Here is a 22,463-nt window from a genome sequence, read left to right on the forward strand (position 1 = left end):
GACAAATACTGCTGAAGGACATATAAGAACACTGAAAAGTACCCACAGACTTTGGAAACAGAGAAGACCTTGACGAAAGCAACAAAGTCATAATTTCGAATGTGGCACAAGTTAATGTGTTTAATAATAACTTTATTCTATGCTGTCCCATAGAGTTGAATTAAAGCTGCTTTAGAAGAGAAGAGTTCACATTTGTCCTGTATTTACTTAAGGTGCAATCAAATACAGCAAAAGATATATCCAGCATTCTTCCAACCAGAAATCTTTATAACCAGCACACAATGACCTCAAAACAGTGCAAAATGCTGAGGTTAACTTCGGAATCATCAAATAAATCTAGATGTAATTTAAATATTGCAATTTCTTATTTTATTCTCATTCTTTGAGAATTAATAACACACGCTACAATTATATAAGGGAGCTAGAAATAATAATTACCAATTTGGTAATGACATAGGACTAAGAACCACCCCCCCGCCCCATTACATGGTATGCCTCAAGTCAACAGTTAATGTATTGCTTATCATGACTGTTAACTGTAAACAAGGTAAACACTCAAAGTTTTAATTTTGAGGCAAAAATTCTCTTTAAAAAATTAAACAATCAAAATAAGGGTTTTGGGGGTTCTCAATGTATTTTAAATTTTATTTTATACCTTAATATAGAAGATAATTCTAAATAATATATTAATTTGTGTCAAATTATTAAAACATACTTTAGACCTTATTATAAGCCATTCATTTAAAAAATATTAACTATTACAATTTTGTATCCAAAGGGAACCTCAAAATGTCATTTCTCCAGTATCTCTTACCTGGAAAAAAAGTTTAAACCGAGCAATGTCTTTCATTGTCATTACTAAAACTATATCCATATTTAATCAAAACAGATTATCAATTTTGCCAAGGTCACCTGGATTTCTCTTCTGAACTTATGAGGTGGTAGAAAATGCAATTACGAAAGAGGTCAATAAGTTGGGTGGATGGACAAGTCAAATATAATAAATACTTCAGAGGCTACTGACTGTTCAATCTGTGCCTTGGAAACAACATTCACTAAAGATGATCCACACCCATTTCCCACTTTGTCATTACTAATGTCATATAAAATGGAAACAAAAGTTCTGCTTTTGATTTATTTCCCTAAGGCCTATTATTCATCTAAGAAGCATATACTTTATCAAAAAGAGAAATTAAGTTAAATTGATAGAATTGGGTCTTCATAAAACCACACTAATTACTACCCAGTAGCTTGGGTCTTTTTGGCTTTTAAGTAATCAATCTATCGATTTTCAGTCTCTTAAATGCTTGAAAGATAACTTGAAATCTATATTTTTCGGAATGGTCATTATTCTATGAGCATGCTGTTAACGCCATTCTCGTCTTCAGCATGTCCTCCATCTTCCAGCATACGATCAGCAATTGTTTTGGGTCCATTCTCCTCTTAGGCAGGCCGCAGAGCAAACCTTCTGTATTTCATCAAATCTAAGATGCCCGTGAAATGTAAAACCCATCACTGTTTTATATACCATTTAAAAAAAAACTCTTGCCAATTCCTACTCCATAGCATATAGTTTTTGAACAAGCTCTTGTAGACACAGACATATTTCCTTCACTAACAGGATAATTACTCCCTGCTGTTGTTTCCATGCTATTCTGCCTACATGGCTTTTGTTTCAGTATCGAATCATAATAAAATCTTTTTAAGACATGTCGTACCAACAACGTGCAGAACTCAACTGAAGTACAGCATGGACAGCTTTGACCAGGTTTGACTTACACACAGAGAGACAACTGCATCCTATCTCCTGCTGGGCCTAAAGGTGCCATCAGGTGGAGAAGCGACCTTATTTCCAAATATCACAATGTAAAAAAATGTACACCACAGAATCAATGAAACATGGTAGCATAAAATCTATAAATATGTGTGTGTGCGTGTGTGTGTGTGTGTAGCCATTCAACCAGTACTCGTTAATACTCAAACTGAAAACCTCTTTTACACAATGTAATGAAATTTTTTTGCTGCCTTGTGAGTTTTAGGCCCTTATTAGGCACTAGGGAACAAAAAATCCAACAAAGTGATAGCCTTTGCCCTTGAAGGAACAACATAGAAAGAAATATTTGTAATACAAAATAAGAAGAGCCATATGAAATTATGACAAAGTACTATGGGAACAGAAAAGGGAATAATTAATTCTGCTTAGGGGAGCTGCATTACTATTCTGTGCCATAATTTTCATGAATGGCATTTTGGAAATGGAAAATCTCAATTTTCAAGAATGGCATTTCATTTTTATGTGCTCCAACTCTAGGAGATTTCTTGAATTTGGAACTTGAGTTCTCAGATACTACTACTCTTTGATTTACTATTATGAATATGAAAATAACAGTTCTCTGATGTTAAAAAAAAAAAAAAAAAAGTACAAAAAATGTTCCAAAAAGAAAAGTCAAGTCAAACTCATATTTTTTTGTGTGGGCAATTTAAAGCTTAGGGTATTTAGGACAATGTTTTCTTTCAATTTTAAATAATGAAATTATTTAAGTGAGGGAGACAATCTTACATGATGTAATGATCACTAGGTAACCTATTTTAAAAGAAATTTTAACGGCAATTAAAAACTCACCTTAATCTCTTCAACACATGGTACTGAAACAATTGTATATCCATATTTTTTTAAAAAGGAGCTTGAATTCGTACCTCACAAAAATAAACTCAAAATGAATTATATACCTAAATGTAAAAAATTAAAACTACAGAATTTCTAAAAGGAGACATAGGAGAAAAGCTTTGTGATCCTGATTAGGCAAAGATTTCTCAGATATAACACCAAAATCCCAATCTAAAAAAGAAAAGGTGATAAATAAGACTTCACTAAAATTAAGTTTCTTCTCTTCAAAAGACACTGTTAGAAAAACGAAGACAAATCACAAACTGCGAGAAAATATTTGCAAATCACATGTCTAATAAAAGACCCAAACACAGTATATAAAGAACTCTTCCGAAGATCAACGGAAATGCTCATCATTAGGCATTAGGGAAATGGAAATCAAAACCACGAAATATCACCTCATGTGCATTAGGATGCTAAAATCAAAAACACTGACAAAACCAAAGAATAACAATGATGTGAAGCAACTAAAACGCTCATATATTCCTGGTGGGAATGCAAAATGATACAGCTACTTTGAAAACTGGTTTAGAAGTTTCTTATAAAGTTAAAAATATACTTAACCATAAAATCCTGCAATCCTACTCCTAGATATTTACCCAGGTGAAATGAAAGCCTATGTTCACACAAAAACCTGGATGCAAAAGTTCACAATGGCTTTACTCAAAACCATCAGAAGCTGGAAACAACCCAAACGCACCTCTAGTGGAGAATGGATAAACTGTGGTATATCCATACAATGGAATACTACTTGGCAATGAAAAGGAACAATAACTCATTCACACAAGAACATAGATGATACATGCTAAGTGAAAGAAACCAGACTCAAAAGAGTATATACTGAAAGATTCCATTTACATGACATTCTTGCACTAGGAACAGAGCATAGGTTACTGGCTGCCAGCAGGGAGGGGTTTACCACCAAGGAGCACAAGGCAGAGAATAGGGGTGACTGAACTATTCTGTCTCTGGATTATCATGGTGGAAACATGATAATCTTTACACGAAACATGCAAAACTTTACACTAAAAAAGATGAATTTTAATGTATGTTAATTACATCTTAATTTTTTTAAAAAATACAAAATTCACACCGACTTAGAAAAATGACTTAAAGTTAAGAGAAAAATAAACTTTACCTAGCTCAAATCAAACATAAACAACATTGCCCACTTTGGATTACATATATTCAAGAAAAGATTTTTAAAAGACTATAATGTAATTTGCCAGAAATGATAAATATGTAGATTTAGAGAGCAAGTACAAATGAAATAAATGGATAAAACTACTCCTTCGAATATGTCATAATTTCAGTGGCAGATCTACCTGTTAAGAAAACTTGCCTTTTGACTAAGAATGAGGGAGGCAGGCAGGCTGAAGCGCATGGCTGCTTGGTTCAAATGAGACTGGGGGACTCCAAGAAATACAGAATAAACATGTGGTGCTAACACAGAACGCGCAGTGCCGACAGCAACAAAAAACAAAACTTTCTGTTAAAACTTAAATTTAGTTAAAGTGACTACCACTGTTTCTCAAAAGCATAGAAGTTGCTTGAACAGACACATGCCTCTTACTAACATGAAATGTGCTTAATTCAGCATATTTTATGAAAAAAAGCATGAGTGAATAATAAGCAAATTTATCATCGCCAAGTTCACATGTGACTTTTAAGCTTTAGTAACTGCTTTGCTACCTTGTGTAATTATTTTATAGGATTGACCTTCCAGGATTTTTTTATCGTTGCTATTCTGAGGCAATTGTTGTTTAAAACAGTTAAATATTTTTATCATTTAAGAAAATGGATTACTCTTAAAAGACAGCATTCAAGTTCACTTTCTGCCCCTAAGTGCTGTATTTATTTTGACATAAAACATTCTGAGAGGGGGAAAAAAAAAACAGGGGAGGGAACCACCAAATAAATTAGATTTTATAACATAAAATTTTATTTTGTGGATGAGCCGCGAATGAGGAATTTAAAAAGCAAACCAGCATTTCTACTCTGACTAGTTTTGGGGCTCTCTGGGTCAGTTTCTTCAACTGTAAAATGAGGCGCCGGATTACTTTATTAAAAAAGTTTTAAAAGAGGTAACCTATGATAAACTAAACACCCAAATATCGATCTGGCACAGTGCCCTGAGAGCCCGTGTGAAGTCCTATGGTAGTTTCTTGAAAAAGATCTTTGTACACAAGAGGAAATTTTATTAAGGAAGAAAATGAAAAAGCCTAGGCCTCAGTTGGATGGATTCTGAAACAGAACTCGAGCTCTCTCTTAATTAGCACGGCATCTTTTCAAATGAATAAACATCTCTAAAGGTGACCAGGCCCATTAAAGAGTAGACACGTTAGAGTCAGTCTTGCCCAGAGTACAGTGGCTCTCTTAATCAGCAAACTGGCTTCTGTCACTATCTCTGAAGCATCTAGCATCTTCCTGACCTTCTTTACCGGAGCTGTTGAAAATGACATTAAGACCAAGAACTATGGAACAAAAGAAAAATTCTCCTTATTCTTCCCCTTGCCTCTTCCCCACCATTTTAATGAATTGGGGAATCTACCCACCAGCCATCAATCTACCCAGGGGCCATCCTTTAGGACCTTGACTTACATGCTCCTGGCTAATCAATTTTCCTGCTATTACTTTTCAGCCCCTGAGTTTTGAAAGCAAGAAAAGCTACACCTTAAAAGTGGAGGGAGCCAATCCTCACCTGGAGATGCGTTTCCTGAACCTGGGCCCGTTTCAGGACACGACGACTGTGCACATCAGTGTGGAAGACGTGGACGAGCCCCCTGTATTTGAACCTGGCTTTTACTTTGTGGAGGTACCTGAAGATGTGGCAATCGGAACAACCATACAGATCATTTCTGCCAAGGACCCAGATGTGACCAACAATTCAATCAGGTTTTTCCACAGATTTCACCTTTTTTTTTTATATCCTGGAATCTTCCCTTTTCTTGTATCTAATTTTCTAGCATTTTTTCCCTTTGTTTCTTTCATTTCTGGAGACTCTCCTATTTCCTTAAATTCTTTCTGTTTAAATAACATGGTCTTTTCATGTTATTGAGAAGTGAAGTATCACTGTGCCTACAACTCACCGTCAATGGGTTCAGCAACACACACACACCTTACTTCTCAATCCTGACCCTACTGCCATTTTCAGATGGATAATTTTTTGTTGTGGGGGTCCTCCTGTGCATTGCACCATGTTTAGCAGCATCTCTGGCCCCCTAATCACTAAATGTAGCATCCCCTGAGTTTAACAACCTGAAATGTCCCCCGACACTACCAATGTCCCCCAGGGTGTAGGGTATGAAACTACCCCTAGTCGAGAAGCACCAATTCAGATAAAGCATAAACGAATACACAGATGTCAAAACATTACATACAAATTGTTCAATATTAGTGGTGAATATTAAAGGTGATCATGGTACATTCTTTCAATTTTTATTTTACAAAAATGGGGGAAAAAATACATATATCAATCCCTATTTCCATATACTATAGAAAGAACAGACTTAAAAACTACTGTTGTCAATGACTTCAATGCCACGTAGACTGGCCACACAGGGTTTCCTACGGCAAGCCCACTTATCAGTCTCTCCAAAGTGTCTTGGGCTTAAAGATTCTAACTAAGATGCCTCCCCCTGGAGAGGGGAGGGAGCTGCCCTCACAGCGACAACCATCTCTTATCAACTCTGGGACCAAAATGCAAACAGCTGGTAGACAGGTTGACACCACAACCTCCCAGAGCAACTGCCAAGCCTTGAAGCTTGACACAAAAGATCAGGATTCCAAGCCTGTTTGAGGCCATCTGTCACATTAATTGCTGAAAGCCACACAAATGGTCTGGGGCTTTAGTGCAGATAACACATTTTAAACACACCCCAATTTATTGAATGCTTTTCTGTCAGCTACCTCCATCACCTGGTGCTATTTTGTGTATAATGAAAATGTGCTTTTGAAGTCTAACAAAGACAGTTCTCTCCTGAGAATAACTATTCTGATTCCTCTAGCCAATTAGTAAACATTTTAACTTTCAGGCATTAAAATGGCTAAAATGATTTTGTTTGAATTCTGATATTTGATTTTTAGAAGTTGACTAATCTTTATGAGTTTTAACAACTCTATAGGAGTGATATTTGAACCTTAAGCTTTTTAAATCTATAATAGGATGGGGTGAAAGTTAATTAAACCATATCATCCCCAAAACCACCACAACATAAATGAAACCTATTCCATTATAAATTTATTTTTCAGAAGCCGAGTGCGTGTGTGCGTGTGTGTGTGTGTGTGTGTGTGTGTGTATGTGTGTGTGTGTTCGTAGCGGGAGATCTATTCATATCAAGGAAAATATTTTAGGGAAAACTTTAGAGAATAAAATTTTATGGAGGAAAATGTTTGAAATGACACAATCACAAGCTGGAAAAAAATGAGATCTCATTTCTAAAGAGTCGGTTAGAATACTCAGAATACTCCCACACCTTCTTTCCAGATTCTGACTGTACTCCTCCAAGGTAAGCCCTGGAAATACAATTTTGTTAGGAGTCACACTACTGTATGACAAGCAAAAGGGACTGAATGCAGTCAGGAAACATGCACACAAGCACGCACACACAGACCCACTCAGGGGGAATCCAAGAGTGAACGGGCCGGAGGCATAGAGCAGGGACCACTGGGCTTATTCTGGGGCAAGACTCTAGGTTCTGAGACTGAAACTGGCAAGAACAAGGCGAAAGCCACAAGCCTGGAGGAACAGACACGGGTTCAGGCGCAGAGGCAAAGCAGACTTCCACTTACCGGAACTGGGGATAATTCTCCCCCTGCATTTTGGTTGCAAAAAAGGAACAGAGTTCACATTGCTAGGTATATGGTCCCTCTTTGTGCTGTCCCCCAGGAAAAAAGAATAGTCCCTGGACACAAGAGGAAAATTGTGGGCCCTGGACTCTCAGAGAGAAAAGCATCTAAAAGTCAAATCTCTGGCTATCATTTAACAAACTCATTAGGGAATTACTTCCCTGTTATCTTCTCCAGATTGCTCATTTTATCCTTATTTTTCCTATACATCATTTTCTTTTAAAATAATTTGCATATGTCATATGCTGCTTGGCTATCTAATTCATTTTCTGCATTTTTATTACAAATAAATGAGATTTATATTCCTAAAAAGAAAATACATATTAAACCACCCCAAAACCAGCATTTCACCTAAAGTTAAAATACTATAAACAGTCATTTAACATTTTTAAAAAAATTATGACTTTTGTAATCTCCTTTCTAGAAAGTTCATGGTATGTTCAAGCATATAAACTGGTCATCATTTACTAGTAAGTCCCAATATTAAGTCTTCAGATTTAGTTATATATACAAGAAAAACATAATATTTGGATTGCCTGAATTTTTAATAAACATTTAAGGGATTTCTGGCAAGCAGGAAATGGAACCAACCATCTGGCAAGTGAAATAGGTTTCTGCTGTGTAAAACAGCCTGCCCTCCTATGCCATCCCAGAGTGTGTGTGTGGATTCAGCGAGCCTGCCCATGATACCCTACCTCCAAATTACTCCCAAATCCAGGAGCCAAGCAAATAAGCAGGGAGCCCAAAGAACACTGTTTGCTGAAGGGGGTTTTCTATGTGTATGTTATGCCTATACTGCCCATAGCAAGTGAGAATGTTACGGTTAGAGAAAGCAAAACCACCTACATAATTCACAAGTGTGTCCCAATTTCCTCATTTGCCATCTGTATCTACACCTTTCATGTGTTCTCCTGCCTCCTGAAAATTGGCCCAATGTCCCGTTCAGAGTTATAAATGCTATATTGCCTCAATTCAGGCCCTATTTGGGCAACTGAAAAGAGATTCCACTTGGTGAGGGAGGCTCTCAGTGTGTCCTCTCAGAGTGTCGCCGGGCAATACTGTCACGGGTTCTTTTGGCTAGTTACTTCGATCACTCCATCTCCCATACCATCTGTGACATTTGCTATGGCGCTGTACATCTGAGTGCAGAAAGCTGGTTCATCGGAGGCTGTCTCTCCCTTGGCATTACGCCTACGGCTTGGAGAGCTGCCACCAAGATGATGGCTCCGTGGGCCGAATGGCTGGCTTTACTCGTGTGTGGGGAGCTGAAGAAAAGACTGTCGTGAGCCAACCGGTATTTTTTTCCTAAGACAAATTCTACTCTTAAAATAGCCAGTAAGCTTTAAAACTAACTCACTAATTATACCTAGGAAAAAAGTACCCCGATTAATTATTAATGAACTTTGTAGGCATGTGTCTGTTCTTCATGAAAGAGTCAGACATTTGCTATCACGGCTCGACCTACCCTCATGAAGAGAAAAAGGCTGTTTCCTTACTCTATCTCATGCATTCCACGCACAGGAAGGCAGCATGGCCCGGGGCTTGCCAGCAGGAACCTGAATCCCAACTGCCTACACTTGGTTCCCAGCCTGAGACTTCGGGCCAGTGACTGATCCTCCCCATGCCCCCGCTTTCTCCCCTGTAAAATGCGGATGATAACAGTACCTACCCCATGAGGCTACTGTGAGGATTAAATGAGGCGAGATAAGTAAGGTAGATACAGCAGCGCCCGACAACAGAAGGTGTTCGTTAAAGAGGGTCACAGGCAGAAACGTTAATTTGCTTCTTTAAATTTCCCAACTCTTGGAGAGTTATAACTGAAATGATTCTAACTTTTCTAGCTTTTAGTCATCACCTTTCCATTTAATTTCTAACTTTGAACAGCCATCCTGAATCTTTCCAAGAAAAAATACCTATTTGAAACAAAACATTTTACCAAAAAATACATATATCTACATATACCTATATGTACTATATATTTATATTTATGTGAACCGTTTTACCGTCAATATTTACTGTTACATGTGACAGTCTTGTATGCATATATTCTATTCTATTTCATTTTATTTCAACACTAGTCATAACCCAGCACAGTGGTTTCACTAACCTGCAGTTTGAAAAACAAAGCACTCAAGAAACTGCTTACTCTCATCAAAATGGCAGTTTTCCAGTTTCAACGACTTTAAGATACAGACTGTAACTGCTAACAACTTTAAATAGAATTCTGAACCCGATATATTAAAATGTGTGTGTATATTTTTTCAAATCTGACCTCTGCAAATTACTAGGTGCACAACTGTATGGAACTGACTTGACTTCTGAGTCGTAGCTCCCTCTTCTGATAACTGAGGTAATATCTACCTCCTAGAGAGGCTGTAGGACTTAAAAAAGAAGCTATGAAATGTCTGATATTCAATAAATGGCAGCTATTACAATAACCGGCCATTACCAAGGACCACAAGGTCCTCAAGGATGGCTCTTGGTCATGGTTACATATCAAAATCCCTTATGCAGGGCTGGAAACATACAGATGCCTGAGCCTCCCTTCACGCTTACTGGATGTCAATCTCCCAAAATGGGGCCAGGTGAGGTAATGCACGTGAAGTAACAAAAAGGGTCAGGTTGCCGAATCAGATTCAACAGGAATTTCAGATCTTACCCAGTACCATGGTAAATAATGACCCAAAGCGTACAAACAACAGCAAAACATAAGCCGAAGGCTCTTTCCTTGGAGAGGTCTGAAGCCATCAGCCACAAGTGCTTGTAAACATCCCTCTTTCCTGTAAGGATGCATGTTGGTTCACACTGACCATGAAAGGTGTAAGCAATGGATGTTGCTGTGCAGTGCACTGCCTGAACAGAAGGAGCCATTTTGGTTATGAAACATCTGTGTTTTATACTCCATTAATTACATAACTCACATGACATTATCCAGCAAGCTGTGCTCCATAAATTCATAAATTCTAGGCTTACTTACAACAAGTGACCTAGACAAACCTTGTTGATATTCCTAAAAACATTCCATAGATAAGGACTCTCTAGCTAGTAAATACATTATAGATAATGATGTTTGCCAATAGGTCAGTCATTAGCACGTTTCTGAAGGGCCTGATACAAATCTTCTCAATAGGTGATACTAAATACAGGACTAGAATCACTGAACTATGCGTTGTTCAATTCCATTTCAGCATTTCAGACTTATAAAATTCATTTTGAACAAAGAGATGTAGGGGTTGATAGTCAGAGTGTCCCAAAAGCCTTGGGCAGTTTTAAATAGCTGAAATTGATCTTTAAATGGTTTAAAACTGCCCTAAGGCTTTAGCACCTGTTTTATTTCATTTAACGAATCAAGAAATTAAAGCAGTAATAGTTTGTTGTTGGTTTTTATAGTTTTTTTTTTTTTGCGGGAGTGGGGGGCAGGGGGTGGTCATGATAAAAGAGCAACTTCAGTCTCCCAAGCACCCATAAATCAGAACTAGGACAGCCATGTCTCACACAGTATGCCCTCAGTTCTCTGGTGTAATATGCTGTGGTATGTTTATCCAAATAAGAAACGAAGTATTTAATCTGTGTTTTTTGCAGATATTCCATTGACAGAAGCAGTGACCCTGGGAGATTCTTCTATGTTGACATTACAACAGGCGCCCTAATGACTGCAAGACCCCTCGACAGAGAAGAGTTTTCTTGGCATAATATCACTGTCCTCGCTATGGAAATGAGTAAGAAAACAATAAATTGGTCTCTATATAGTGACAAAATACAACCATTGTAGAAACTGGAAGTTTCCAGAACTTGTTGAAACAAGAATTTTATTACTTACAGCAAGAAACGGAAATCATAGTTCATGCGATTAAGGCTTCTAGTTCAAATATTTACTGAGCATTTCCTGTATACACCTAGTCCAATGCTAGAGATAAAAACAAAACGTGTAAAAAAAGAAGTGAAAAAAAAAAATTGTATCCTTAAACCAAGGAGCTAGATTACCATATGAAGGAAAAAGGACAGTTCTTAAGAAATCTAAGAGGCTTTCAATCTTTAACAAGATTGGGAATGCACAAATAGTATAAAATATTATTATCAGATGAAAGGAAGCATTTATAACATATGACCTTCATTACACATACATGCATACAAGAATGAGACATCTTAAAACGCAAATTAACATAAACTTAAAAATTATATTATTTACTACTACATTCAACTTTTTTCCATAACTCCTAGTGATAGTAAAGGTGTAAGGAAGTGGCAGACTCTAAACACACTGACAGATGTGTGTCCAGTTGTTCAGAAGGGCAATCTGGCAATTAATCTTTTATATTAAGATTCTCCAAAACATTCATGCTCTTTTTCTCAAGAATCCTACTTTTAATAATTATGTTAAGGAAATAATCATAGATGTAAACAAAGATTTACATATCAAAATGTCTACTGCAGTGTTATTTTTAAATAAGGAGGAAATGCAAGTTACCTACATGTCTAATAATAGGAGTCTGACTAAATAAACTGCAGTTATAACCATACGGTAAAATGAGACTGTCACATAGATATTAATACCCATGCTCTCAAAGCATAGCTCAATGACACAAGATCATCTCGCCCTAAAATATTAAAGTTCAGAATACAATTTTTTTATTTTGCTTAACGTGTGTGTGTGTGTAGCTCCACATTTTTGGACACATACATAACATTACGTATAACAGTTATGCCTAGTAGGACTGTGGATCCTATTTATTGTTTTTCTGGAATATTCATTATTCCTTCTATAAACAAGTACCAATAATAAAATTTTTAAAAAATTTAAATATGGTAACCAAGCCATAGAAATATTTAAGGGAGAAACACAATAGAGTGTAAGTATTTTTGAGAAAGAAAAAAATGAACCAGCAGAACACGGCATTCTGATTTAATTTCTGTCTTATGCTTTCTATTTTGTCTTCTTGGGATGGTGATCAAAACAGAAAAAGAAAGGAAGGGAGCTACCAGGGCTGTGAAATTGTCCCTGTGTGGCAGTGCCAAGCAAAAGACAAACCAAAGACATTTCCCAATGAGTGACTATGAGAAACTTCTCCTGCTCCAGCCAAAAATATTGGATTTGGTGTATGTTTGATCCTGTAATATCCCCTTAGTCCCTAAGCAGAAATAAATATGCAGTGTTAATCTGCATTCCTGTGAATAACTTGAAACCTTCTGAAATATAATTCAAAGAACGATTATTTCACAGGAATAAGCCAAGCAATGCCACACCGTAGGATTAGAAACGGGCTGTTTTCAAGCCCAGAATACAGAACTGACCTCTTTTGATTTGAGAACCTGAAGTACGAGCCAAGTGAGAGCTTAAAAAGCTATTTTTAAGATTCAGTTTGTGATGCCTGCTGCCCCGGAGTCTGGCCCTTCCCCTCCTGGTATCCTCCTGGTACCACACATACTCTCAGACACACACCTCTTCCCGTCCACGCTTGTGTTCTGGCCACGCTGCTAATGGGCACCACACGCATCCTATGCCTGGGTTGCCATTTGCACGTACTTTATCCATTCCTTTAAAAACCAGACTGACAAGGTAAAGACCTAACCAGCAAAGAGCGGCTTTCTTGCACTTCTGAACCCTTTGGTTTTCTTTGTGCTCTCTTTAGACAATCCTTCCCAGGTTGGAAGTGTTTCTGTCACAATCAAAGTCTTAGATGTGAATGACAATGCTCCAGAGTTCCCAAGATTTTACGAAGCTTTTGTCTGTGAGAATGCCAAATCAGGGCAGGTAAGGCGGCCTGTGAGGCATGCACCTTGGTTAACCCCAAACATGTGGAAATGACTGTTACAGATAACCAAATCTGCCATCAAAGAAATTTAGACTCGAGTCCCCAATTTCTGTGTATCACGTTGCACTGGCTTATTTGTTAAGACGAGTATGTAGAGCCTCTGTCATATTTTATGATCTGAAGAACGCTCTGATGATGGTTTATTCATGGGCTGGCCTGTGATAAGGTACATACCCTCCTTGTAACTGAACTACACAGAACTGATTGTAATAACACACGCTCTGGGTCCTGGAGAGACCACGAAAATCAGAAGAAAGAACAGTCTTCTCTTTTCCTCAGTTTAGTACTAATCCCTGAAAATATTTACAGTAGGGGAAGCTTTTTAAAATATATTCCCACTTCCCTTTCTTAACTCTGGCAGCAGAGACTGCCTGCCCGATTCTCAGAACACTCTGTTACCTAGAATTACCTATTTGCTCTTCTCCCTCAAAACACCCATCTTTTAGTGCTGCTCACGTCAGGTAAGTTTTGAGAGGAAAGGAATCTGAAGGAAAAAATTTCTACTTATTTGCAATAACTTTAGTTCATAATCTTCAGAAATATATTTGCATATTTTTTAAAGTCTGCTTTTAAACCTAAATGAGTATTTCATCAAACTCTGAGTAGTGTCACTGAGAAACATCCAGAATTCTGTGCGACCACATATGAATGCACGTGTCGGGGCATCGCCCGCCCTGTGACCACCGTTCCACACTTCAGATCACAGGCTCTCCGCCCCCTCAGTGGCCCCCGCTTTTGTAAGAAGCTTTCCTCCTCTACCTACGACCCAACAAACTCCTTGACAGTCCTACTTTATTTCCCCTGGAGTGTATTCTGCGGTCCTGTGGATTCTGGTGGCGGCGGCGGAGGGGTGTGGGGGCGGTGCAAATGGATCAGGAGAGTTTTAATGGATTGAGTCAACGCATCTTTACCATTCTAAGAGCAAAAAGTGATTCCCATCCCCCAGGGGAAAAAAAATGTGTCCTGTAGTGATTCTGATCCAAATGATCTCATCCATTATTTCTTGAAACTTGGTGCAAAGGTCTATAGCACTCCTTAAAATTTTTTTTCAACAAGCCTAGGATAATTCTACTTCCATATCTAATTTCTAGTCTAGAAAGACTTGAAATATTACACAGCTAATAAAAGTTACAAGGAAGATTTTTCAGCGTAAGAAATTATCCGTATTATAAGAAAAAAGGTATTAAAAACTACAGGTGCGCGCTTGCAGTTATGTAAAATTATGTCTGTGTGTGAACAAAGACTAGGAGACAAGATGCAGAAGAAACAGCAATAGTTACTATGCAAAGGCAGTTGAATTTTGAGTGAGGGGGGTTCAGACCTTTAATAATTTTTGTTTTATAGTACAACAATTTATTATATGAAGTATAATATTTTGTTTTACATAAGATTATATTATGACAAATATATATTTTATACAATGATATGATAGGAGACTATTTATTTATAATATAAACACAGTGATAAGTAACGCAGTAAATTAAACCCCCTCTCAACCCAAAAAGGAAACATTTCCTTTCTTAAAGGGCTTGAGAACAGGAGTTGCATTCTGACACGTTAATAGCACTGTAACCACCTCGCCTGTTTTTGGAGCAAACATCTCCCACTGCCACATCTCTAAACACATCTCTCAATGGGCTATTGTACAGTCTTTTGAAGCGCACTTTATCTGCTACTTAAAATTCAGGTCATGAGCTACAAGTCTGTCATATTTGTCATCATTAGCCCAAGATACTGAAAATCCTACCCTTTGATTTTGGCACCAGGACGTGTTTTGAAGATTTTCAAAAGCACGCAGGTCAGCAGGTACGTCTGGCTTATAAAGAATCGGGCCTCTTTGGGTCAGACTTGCCAGACACTCGTCAGCTCTGCGTCTGCCGAGTTGGGATATGTACTTTCCTCTTAGGGAGCAGCCCTGAAGCGAGCCCATAAAGAAATCAGACGACGTACTCGGTGAGAGCTGAGGGCGGACTGAAAACTGTGAAGCAGCATGCTGCACAGCAAGAGGCTGAGGAGGAAACCTGACCTGACAGGAGCGCGGAGGGCAGAGCATGGGCTCCCGACTCGGGCTCGGCAAGGCGGCGTCTTTGCTCGCTCATTCTTTAAAGCCCCGTAACCAACCTCCCAATACAGAAACGATTTCACAGGTGTGATGTTCTGAAATGACTTTCCGACTGTTTGCCGAGTTATACGTGATCACCTATTTATAACATGCACCAAGAAATATGTCTTTATATGTTTGGTACTATAGGCAAGATGGAATGCACAGGATTTGTCTCGAGGGCTGGGACAGTAGGGTGACCCTCGTGTGTACACAGCACGAACACCAGGCCAGACTGCGGTCTCCTGACCACTCTCATATCGTAGCGCCATTCCCCCAACTCTCAGACTGCACAGAGGCCAGCTGCCAGTTGGGGTCACCAGAAGGCATACCCTGACAGAGTTCTCATATAAGGTGCTAACTGAGGACTGTCCTTGGGGCCAATACCGTGGAAGAGAAGGACTTCTGTGGGATGGGGAGAAGGGAGAAGTCCAGCTGTGATGCAGACCCACTGACAGCCTCAGACGACTTCACACTGCTCCGGAGCTGGAGTTTTCCCGAGCTGACATGCGATGGCCGGGCCCTTACACTGCTGCACCAGTCACTGGATGTGGGCTGCCATGGAAGGCTGAGGTGACCGCGGGCAGGTGGCTCTCAGCAACTGAGGCAATGCTCGAAGAGACAGACAGGTGAAGGCCGGGGCATTGAGTCCTTCACTGAAGGGCGATCCGGGCAGCACACGATCCACCAGAAGGCCCCTTGCTGGAGCTTCCTGCTCTGTAACTTAACTGTAATTTCATCTTAAGCACACTGGGAGGCAGCATCACCTCCCCTAACCCACAGATGAAGATGGAAAAACTAAGCAAGCCCACCTGGGCCCCCAGCTGACCTTTGCTGTTCCCGTTCCTACCCTGGCAGAAAAACAGCTGGCTTTTAACAGCAGAAGTGTCATGGCCACAGGGCCAGGGCCAGGGCCAGGGCCAGGGCCAGGGCCAGGAGGGGTAGGGGAAGTCTGTGCTCCTGGTTGACAGAGAAGCAAACACACAGGAAGACCACCCATTCAACACCTTTCCTGTCTCCGCCCAGTCGGCCTGCCAATGGTTCAAATGTGTATTTCACGCTGCTTTCTTAGCAGCTTTTCATCGTGGTCTTCACAATCATGAGGCAACTTACTACTCCCAAAAGCATTGTGGAAAGAGCAAAGTTTGGGCCAAAGAGCTGCAGAGGACGCCACCCCACCTCTTCCTTCAGCCCCAAGCTCTGCTTTTCCCTCTAGTCTGCGCTGTACACCCCACCCTGGGGGTTTCGTGCTCTACACCTCATCTAGCTCCCCTTCCTGCCAACAGTGATGGCCCTGTGGCCCATTCCGTCACGTTTTCCATTAACCTGATATAGCCAATGTTCCTCTGTCTATTGACTTCTATTCTAGGTATTGATCACTTTTAAATAGGGACTTCTCAAAGATAACAATTTGACCCTGAAACATCAGCCCCAAAGTGGGGTTAAGTAGGTGGGGTGGGAGGATGGAAAACGGGGAGACAAGCAGGACCATGTGGCATCCTAGGGTTCATTTACTCAAAGTCTTCTATTCAGACTGCGTAGAAGTTCTCACCAGCCTTGGTGTGAGAATGTTATGTTGGTATCTAGCACCTGAGGTATTTAGGCAACATTCGCCCTGAGTCTGTTAACGTACTCAGGGCCAGCAACAAACCAAGACTAAATCCTGAGTTGTGTGACAACATGGAGATTGTCCAGGTAAGTTTCAGGAGAGCCTTCTCATCAGGTAAAATAATGTGCTACTGGGTTTGGGCCCTGAAGCTCCTTCCTTTGGCTCTAACTCACCTGATCTCTTGCCCCCCCCCCCCGCCCAGATGATCCAGACAGTGAGTGCAGTGGACCAAGATGACCCACGTGACGGCCAGCACTTCCACTACAGCTTGGCCCCAGAGGCGGCTAACAACCCCAACTTCACTGTGAGGGACAACCAAGGTAACCTGTGGGGAGTGGGCTGGATACGTGGGGTTATACCACGCAAACAGCATCAAAAGCCACCTGCTCTTTAATAGCAGGGAAGATGTGAGTGCTAATTTTTATTTCAGAAAGTCAGAGACAAAGAATGTCCTCTGCTGATTCTGAGACTCTCATTTGGTCAGTCGGCCAGACACGGGGCGGGACACACAGGCCAAAGCCTTCCCCATCCCCACAGACGGCAGCCATGTTTGTGTGTTCTGTAACTAGGGGAAGAATCTGAGAAAAATGACAGAAACTAAACTAGATTAAAAGAAAAACCTGAGGGAACATTTCTAAGCAAGGATCAAAGGGCAAACATGGGCTCATAAAGAATAGTTTGCGCACTGAAATAACTTTATTACCTTAGCATGATTCAGGAAGACACAGCTGGGGCTCCCCATTCCAGAAAGTGCCCCCCACCACAGCTGTGCGGCAATGGGATTCTAGACACATTTCTCCAGTAAGCATCAGATCAGCAAAGAGGTTTACGGACCTCGTACACTCTCCATGGGCACAGATGGGAAAAGGAGAGACCTTTGCTCTCTACCCAGATAATTTTCAAGAAAGGTCAGAGCAAGTGAAAGAATAATTTCGGTGTGTCACGTGAACCCCTCCTGTTGTTAACTGTGACACCAACGAGCTGTCTGACCTCGAGGAGGAAGGGCGTCACTTCTCTGGGCTGCAGGAGCCTCACTTTTATGCCAATTCTAAAATATTAAGTGGCTTTTTATAACAATCTAAACAACGAGAAACAAAAAATCATGACTGGGCATGCCTAGTCTTAGTCCCAAACATCAATTATCTGAGACTTAACGTATTAATCCCACCCCACGTGATGTTCTGCTACTAAAAGTTGAGAATATCAAACCTGTGTTATTCTAAGTGGAAAGTGTTCTTCCAAGTCATCCCTTTAACCGTCTACGTGTTACCATAAAATCACCACAACAATCCTGGGAGGAAGGATAATGTAAATTATCACAACAGAACTACTACAATTAAATATCCTGATATTTTCGTTGGGTCAAATTTTGAACTGTTCATTTCCCTGCTTTACAAGAAAACCCTTCCTGCAAAAAGCGGTTTTAATCCCCTAAGGATTGGTTTTACAGTGGAAACATCATATTGTTTCTTTACATTTGCAGCTGTGTCACTGCATTCCTTTACTCTGGTTATTTGTCGGAATCGATAGAAAAATAACATGCAGCAAAATACTGCAAACTTTTAAAGACGATTTTGGACCCAATTCATGGAGCCAATCAATGCCTTGAAAAGATGGACCACTGGAATGTGATGACTATAAAGAGAAATGACTCATCTCTTGGAAGGTTTTCCAAAATGGAAGTCAGCACATCTTCAACAGAAAGAATAAACTCTTAATTTTCTCATGACAATTTACTCCACGAGCAGGCTTTACTGGGGCTCATTAAAAAACTGACCAGCATCTGATATGGTAGATACACTGTCAAGCCTCCTCCAACTCCCGTGCCCAAAAAACAACACCCTTTTATGAACACAACAGAGCACGCTCTCGAATAAAGCCTTCTTACTTTTTTATCCCCAAAGCATTATGAAAAGTATTGTGTATACATAGCACATTACAGTTTCAAATGCATTTTCCCATACTATGCTTTATTTGATGTTTATAAGAGTATTGCAAGGTTTTAAGGAAGTTCCTAAAACCCTAGTTATCAAATTCAACAAAAATTCTACAAGTGACTACTATATGCCACAGCCCTTCCAAGACTAGACTCAGAAATATGATGCTCTGATCTTTTTTCTTTAATCTTAAATAATTTTGAGACCAAGAAACACATGATGTACAGTAGGCATGATATAACATGTTTATGAAATTCAGTTCCGGTCAGGCTTTCTAAAAGTCTTATAACCTAGCCTCGATTAAACTGGAAAATAAAAAAGATTTCTGTTTAGGAAAACTTAGTTTCTGAAAAGAAACGAAATTAAAACTGTGAAGCAGAATTAATAGTACTTAACTACTAAATCTGGAAAATAGAAAAATAGGTGAGTTGTATGGCAGACAAAAATATGAATATAATCCTCAAGTTGGCAACCAAGTATTATCTTTCTCCACTGAGAAGGAAATAAGAGGAAAGGCCTACACAAAAGCACGAAGAGATTTCAATTAGCTGAATAATTTGCTACACTTAATGTCATTAAACTAAATAAGCAGTTAGCACAGTGGAAGGAGTATACATCTGGAGTCTGAAAAACCAAAGTTCAAAGACCAGCTCTGCTACTAAGTTAGTGACTTTGAACAAATTATATCATCTCTCCAGGCATTAACTCTCTCACTGTAAGGGTGAGATTATCACTGTCTCTCCAAAATGTCATAGAGATTAAATGAGATAATGCTTGTAAAGTCTAAGTGCCAAGCATTTAAGTACTCAATGAACGACAGCTGCTACCATGAAAAAACAGGGGAAGAAGGTAGAAAAATTATTTAAGAGTTCATGTATTAGTCAGAATAGGCTAGGTTATGCCGCAGAAACAAACATCACCGAAAGCTCAGTGACTAAAGTTAATTTCATGCTCACACAAAACTGACTAGGGTCTGAGTGACTGAGGACAGCTGTTCACGTGTACAGCTCAGTGTCCAGGCTGCATGGATCTCCATCTCAAACATTCTTTCATGATAACCACACCGATGCAAGAGCACAGAGAATCACGTACCAGCTTCTACATGTTTCTGCCTGGAAGTTGATGAATGACTTTTGCTTATTTTTCATCATCTAACACAAATCACAGAGACATGCCCAAATTCAAAAGAGTAGAAATGTACAATTTTTTGTTATGTCCAAGAAAAGGAGAACCGGAAATACTGATACTGATATTAGTAACGTTTACGTTGGTAAGGCTCTCAGAATATTTTGTGAAGTTCTAGACTCTCCCCTGTGAAGTGTGAAACACATCCAGAGGACCTTCCACGTTGTTACTAGCTTTGAGAGTCAATACTTGTATGTCCCGCCCTATCTCTCAAACTTTTCCTCTGCAGAAAATGATCTGAGCTTTGCGAATATATATATATATATGTTATACATATATGCATATATATCTGATTTATAATTCATAGCCATTCAATGAAACTTGAGAATATAGATAAAAAAAAGATCCCAGAACATTAAGCAAATATACACACACACACCCCAGCTTTGTGGAAACACATCAAATAATTTTGCTAATCTCCTTTAAAATTGGAGGGGGAAAAAATACTATCAATACTGATAGGAATGAATTTTCACAAAGTTCATATTAACCACTTACACTCAGACCACCAACGAGGGGGGAATAACAGTGTGTGTCATATGATTAGGGGATTTCAAATAAGCTTCTGCTAAATGAGCTGTTCTTCAGAAAGCACAGGAGTTGGTGACTGCATTTCGGAAGCATAAAAGAAAATAGCGAAAGACGTGAATTCCAGCCAAAGTGACAAAAAAATGAGCAATCTGCCAAAGCCACTTGGGCTCTTCAGCATTCTTCTCCTGGAGGCACAGAGCAGCACTGGGGCCTCGCAAAGCTGCTGAGCGGGAACAAACGGGACCACAAGTCGCCAGTGATTGTTCATTTCTGTCAAGCTTTCCCAGGGACATTTCAGTTAGATCTGAAGTCAGACAGCTCGCCCTGGGCACTTATGTCACAAAGGGTAAGACATAATCTCAAAAAGCGTTTCTCTCCTAGGTCTCAGGGTTTTGCCTAGACGCAGGCAAAAATCTTGGTTTCTGCATCCAAATGCTGACCAGACAAAGCTGACCTGGCTGTAGCTGAAGGCCTAAGGGAACGTTTGCCCACCCTCTCTCCTTCACGCCCGTTCCTGCCCCCTTGCTTTCCTCAATCCAAGAGACACATTCACCTGTTGGTTCTTCCACTGACTTCCTCCCCCTCGTTCTTCCTCTTTCCATCCCGGAATCCCTGTCTTCTTCAGATAACACTGCCCAGATCCTAACAAGGCGGTCTAGCTTCCGGCAGCAGGAGCAGAGTGTCTTTTACCTGCCCATCCTAATATCAGACAACGGGCAGCCAGTGCTGAGCAGCACAGGCACGCTGACCATCCAGGTGTGCAGCTGTGATGACAACGGCCACGTCCTGTCCTGCAGCCCAGAGGCCTACATGCTCCCAGTCAGTTTGAGCCGGGGTGCCCTCATCGCCATCCTGGCCTGCATCTTCGTCCTCTTAGGTGAGTACGTGGCTCCCTTCCATTCTGTGTGGTCCTGCAAGTGCTTACGGAGACATCATTCAGGGATTTTCCCAGCAGCTGTTCAGAACTGCTTTTCTGCACTGGGTTTATTGAAAACATGGTAGATTAAGGCTGAGAAAAAAAAGTAAAGAAATTGAAGGCAGTTCCTTCCTTCAAGAAACTCCCAGCCTTTCTGGCCAAATCAAAGCACATGTATTTCTCTATCAAGCATCTACTACGGGCAAGGGTACCACGCTGGGTGCAAAGATTAATAAAACAGACATGTCCCAGCCTTCACAGACCTCACTTCAGAACAAAGCAGTTTATCTGGAAATCACAGAACCAAAATGACAGTTTGGAACAGGATATGATGATCGCCTCTTCTAACTCCTTCATTTCAGATAAGTACTAGCTATATCACAAAGAGACAGTGACAGGCCCAAGGTCAAATGTCACAGAGCCAGGACTGAAATGCAGGCAGGCCCTACAGTGAGCTTCCCTGTATCTGAGCGGCACAGCCCTTCTCCTAAAAGTTCATCCCAAATTCTGGAGGTGGTGTTAGACAGAAGGGAAGAGGGACAGCGTGTCTTGAGGGGACAGGGGTATATGCCATTTAAAATAGGGTGATCAGGAAAGGCCTCACTGATCAGAAGACCTTTGAGCAGAGACCTGGAAAAAGTGACAGAGTGAAACCACACAAGTATCTGGGAAAATAAGCTGTTTGGGGCATCAGGCTCCCTTCCTAGGCACTGTGGCCACCCAACAAGGAACAGCGACTAAACAGGGCCAGCCTGCCTCTGCCGGCGAAATAAAAAGATGTGTTGACAGGCCAGTGGAAGAGCACTATTGGGGTATGGGGCCCTGTCTTCCTTGTCTCAAGTCATTCTGCAAGGC

The 22,463-nt window shown here is 40.2% G+C and overlaps 1 protein-coding gene across 1 annotated transcript in view; it reads left to right on the forward strand.

Moving 5' to 3' along the window:
- CDH20 (cadherin 20) overlaps positions 1-22,463 on the forward strand; it is a 46,912-nt gene that overhangs the window by 19,780 nt on the left and 4,669 nt on the right. Inside the window, exons 6-10 of the mRNA XM_006913712.1 lie at positions 5,310-5,563; positions 11,099-11,235; positions 13,147-13,268; positions 17,242-17,359; positions 21,318-21,569. Of these exons, the coding sequence (XP_006913774.1) occupies positions 5,310-5,563; positions 11,099-11,235; positions 13,147-13,268; positions 17,242-17,359; positions 21,318-21,569 (883 nt within the window). The remainder of the gene's footprint in view (positions 1-5,309; positions 5,564-11,098; positions 11,236-13,146; positions 13,269-17,241; positions 17,360-21,317; positions 21,570-22,463) is intronic.

The sequence above is a fragment of the Pteropus alecto genome, unplaced genomic scaffold, assembly GCF_000325575.1.
Source record: "Pteropus alecto unplaced genomic scaffold, ASM32557v1 scaffold14, whole genome shotgun sequence".
NCBI lineage: Eukaryota > Metazoa > Chordata > Mammalia > Chiroptera > Pteropodidae > Pteropus > Pteropus alecto.